The sequence below is a fragment of the Battus philenor genome, unplaced genomic scaffold, assembly GCF_028537555.1.
Source record: "Battus philenor isolate CCGP_79_NKW_IND1 unplaced genomic scaffold, ilBatPhil1.0.hap1 SCAF_3, whole genome shotgun sequence".
Lineage (NCBI taxonomy): Eukaryota > Metazoa > Arthropoda > Insecta > Lepidoptera > Papilionidae > Battus > Battus philenor.
In genome coordinates, this window is record NW_027181693.1 from 4,252,006 (window position 1) to 4,253,741 (window position 1,736).

At 50.7% G+C, this 1,736-nt stretch overlaps 1 protein-coding gene across 1 annotated transcript; it reads left to right on the forward strand.

The window, feature by feature from the left end:
• Positions 1 to 228: 228 nt before the first annotated feature.
• Positions 229 to 1,044, forward strand: LOC137926648 (uncharacterized). Its single transcript, XM_068770315.1, has one exon. It carries the CDS (start codon positions 229 to 231, stop codon positions 1,042 to 1,044), a length of 816 nt encoding a protein of 271 aa, XP_068626416.1.
• Positions 1,045 to 1,736: the final 692 nt, after the last annotated feature.

Here is a 1,736-nt window from a genome sequence, read left to right on the forward strand (position 1 = left end):
GCCCGCGCAACCCCCGCTCACGCAGTGCAGCGGCTGCGCCGGCGCGGAATCCAGTCTCGGTACGATTATGACGCGGAGCGCATGTCAGTTTGCCCCTCAACTTTCTCGCATAAATACGTTGGTTTTAGTACAAGTTTTCCCATTCTGCCCTCGCACCTTCTATTCTTTTAAAAAGCTTGCTACGTACCCACGCACGCATGCTTTAGTGGTGACCACCTTTGGAACAAAATGGCGAATGAGGAGAACAAGAACAAAGGATCGGATGAACACGTGCTGAATCGCGTCGCGGTAAAGGTACCGCCGTTCTACGCGGCAAAGCCAAAACTGTGGTTTGCGACGTTGGAGAGCCAGTTTGTTTTAGCTAACATAACGTCCGATGAAACAAGGTATCATCATGCAGTCTCACAGCTGGAACCGCAGTATGCGGAAATCGTCGAAGATATTGTTGAGGGCCCGGCCGCGACGAACAAATACGAAACCCTGAAAAATAAACTCATCAAGCGGTTGTCTGCGTCTCGGGAGCGACAGGTACAGCGATTGCTTCACCAGGAAGAGCTAGGTGACAGCAAGCCATCACAGTTCCTGCGTCGGTTAAAGAGCCTGGCCGGTTCTGGTGTACCGGATGATCTGCTCAGAACCCTCTGGGCCAGTCGTCTGCCTAGCAGTGTGCAGCCCATCATCGCGTCTCAGGCCAAAATGACGCTGGATGAAGTCGCCGAGCTCGCAGATCAGGTACTAGATGCGGTGTCACCGACCTCTCAGGTTGCAGGAATTTCGGGTACGTCTTCAGGTGGATCTAGTGAGATAGCCGCATTGACCCGACAAATACAAGCATTGACGGAAAAAGTCGACCGTATGTCGCGGTCAAAGTCAAAAAATCGGAATTTCTCAAAACGTCGAGGTCGTTCATCAGCATCATCCACTAGGTCTCACTCAAACTATAGAAAGTTCCCAATCTGTTGGTACCATAGCAAGTTCGCGGACTCAGCAAATAAGTGTGTCAAGCCCTGCGATTTTACGGGAAACGCAAAAGGCAGTCGGTGATGGCGGCCGACGACTGCTCGACTACCGGTCGCCTATTCGTCACGGATAAACGAACTAAACTACAGTTACTAGTCGATACAGGAAGTGACTTGTGTGTGTTTCCCCGTAAATATTTAAAACAATATCGCTCAAAAACAAATTTCGAGTTGTGTGCTGCGAATGGCTCAATTATTCACACTTACGGTTTTTACAACTTAGTGCTTAATCTAGGCTTGCGCCGTGACTTTTCGTGGAATTTTATTGTAGCTGACGTTACGAGGGCGATAATAGGCGTTGATTTCCTTTCACACTACAATATTATAGTAGATGTACGAAACCAGCGACTCATCGACGGCGTCACAACGCTCGCGACTGTAGCGTCACTCGCGAATACTAACGAGAGTATTTCTTCGGTGAAGGTGGTATCTGGTCACTCGGTGTATCACGACATACTTGCCAAATTCCCTGAAGTCACTCGCCCACACGGCGTTCATCGCACACTGACTCACAACACAGTTCACCACATCCGCACTACACCTGGGCCACCGGTCTCTTGCACACCACGCAGGCTTGCGCCTGATAAACTTAAGATTGCCAAGTCGGAGTTTGAGGCGATGTTGCAGAACGGTACCTGCCGTCCTTCGGAGTCTGCATGGGCTTCACCCCTCCACCTAGCCCCCAAGAAGGACAACGGGTGGCGTCCTTGTGGGGAT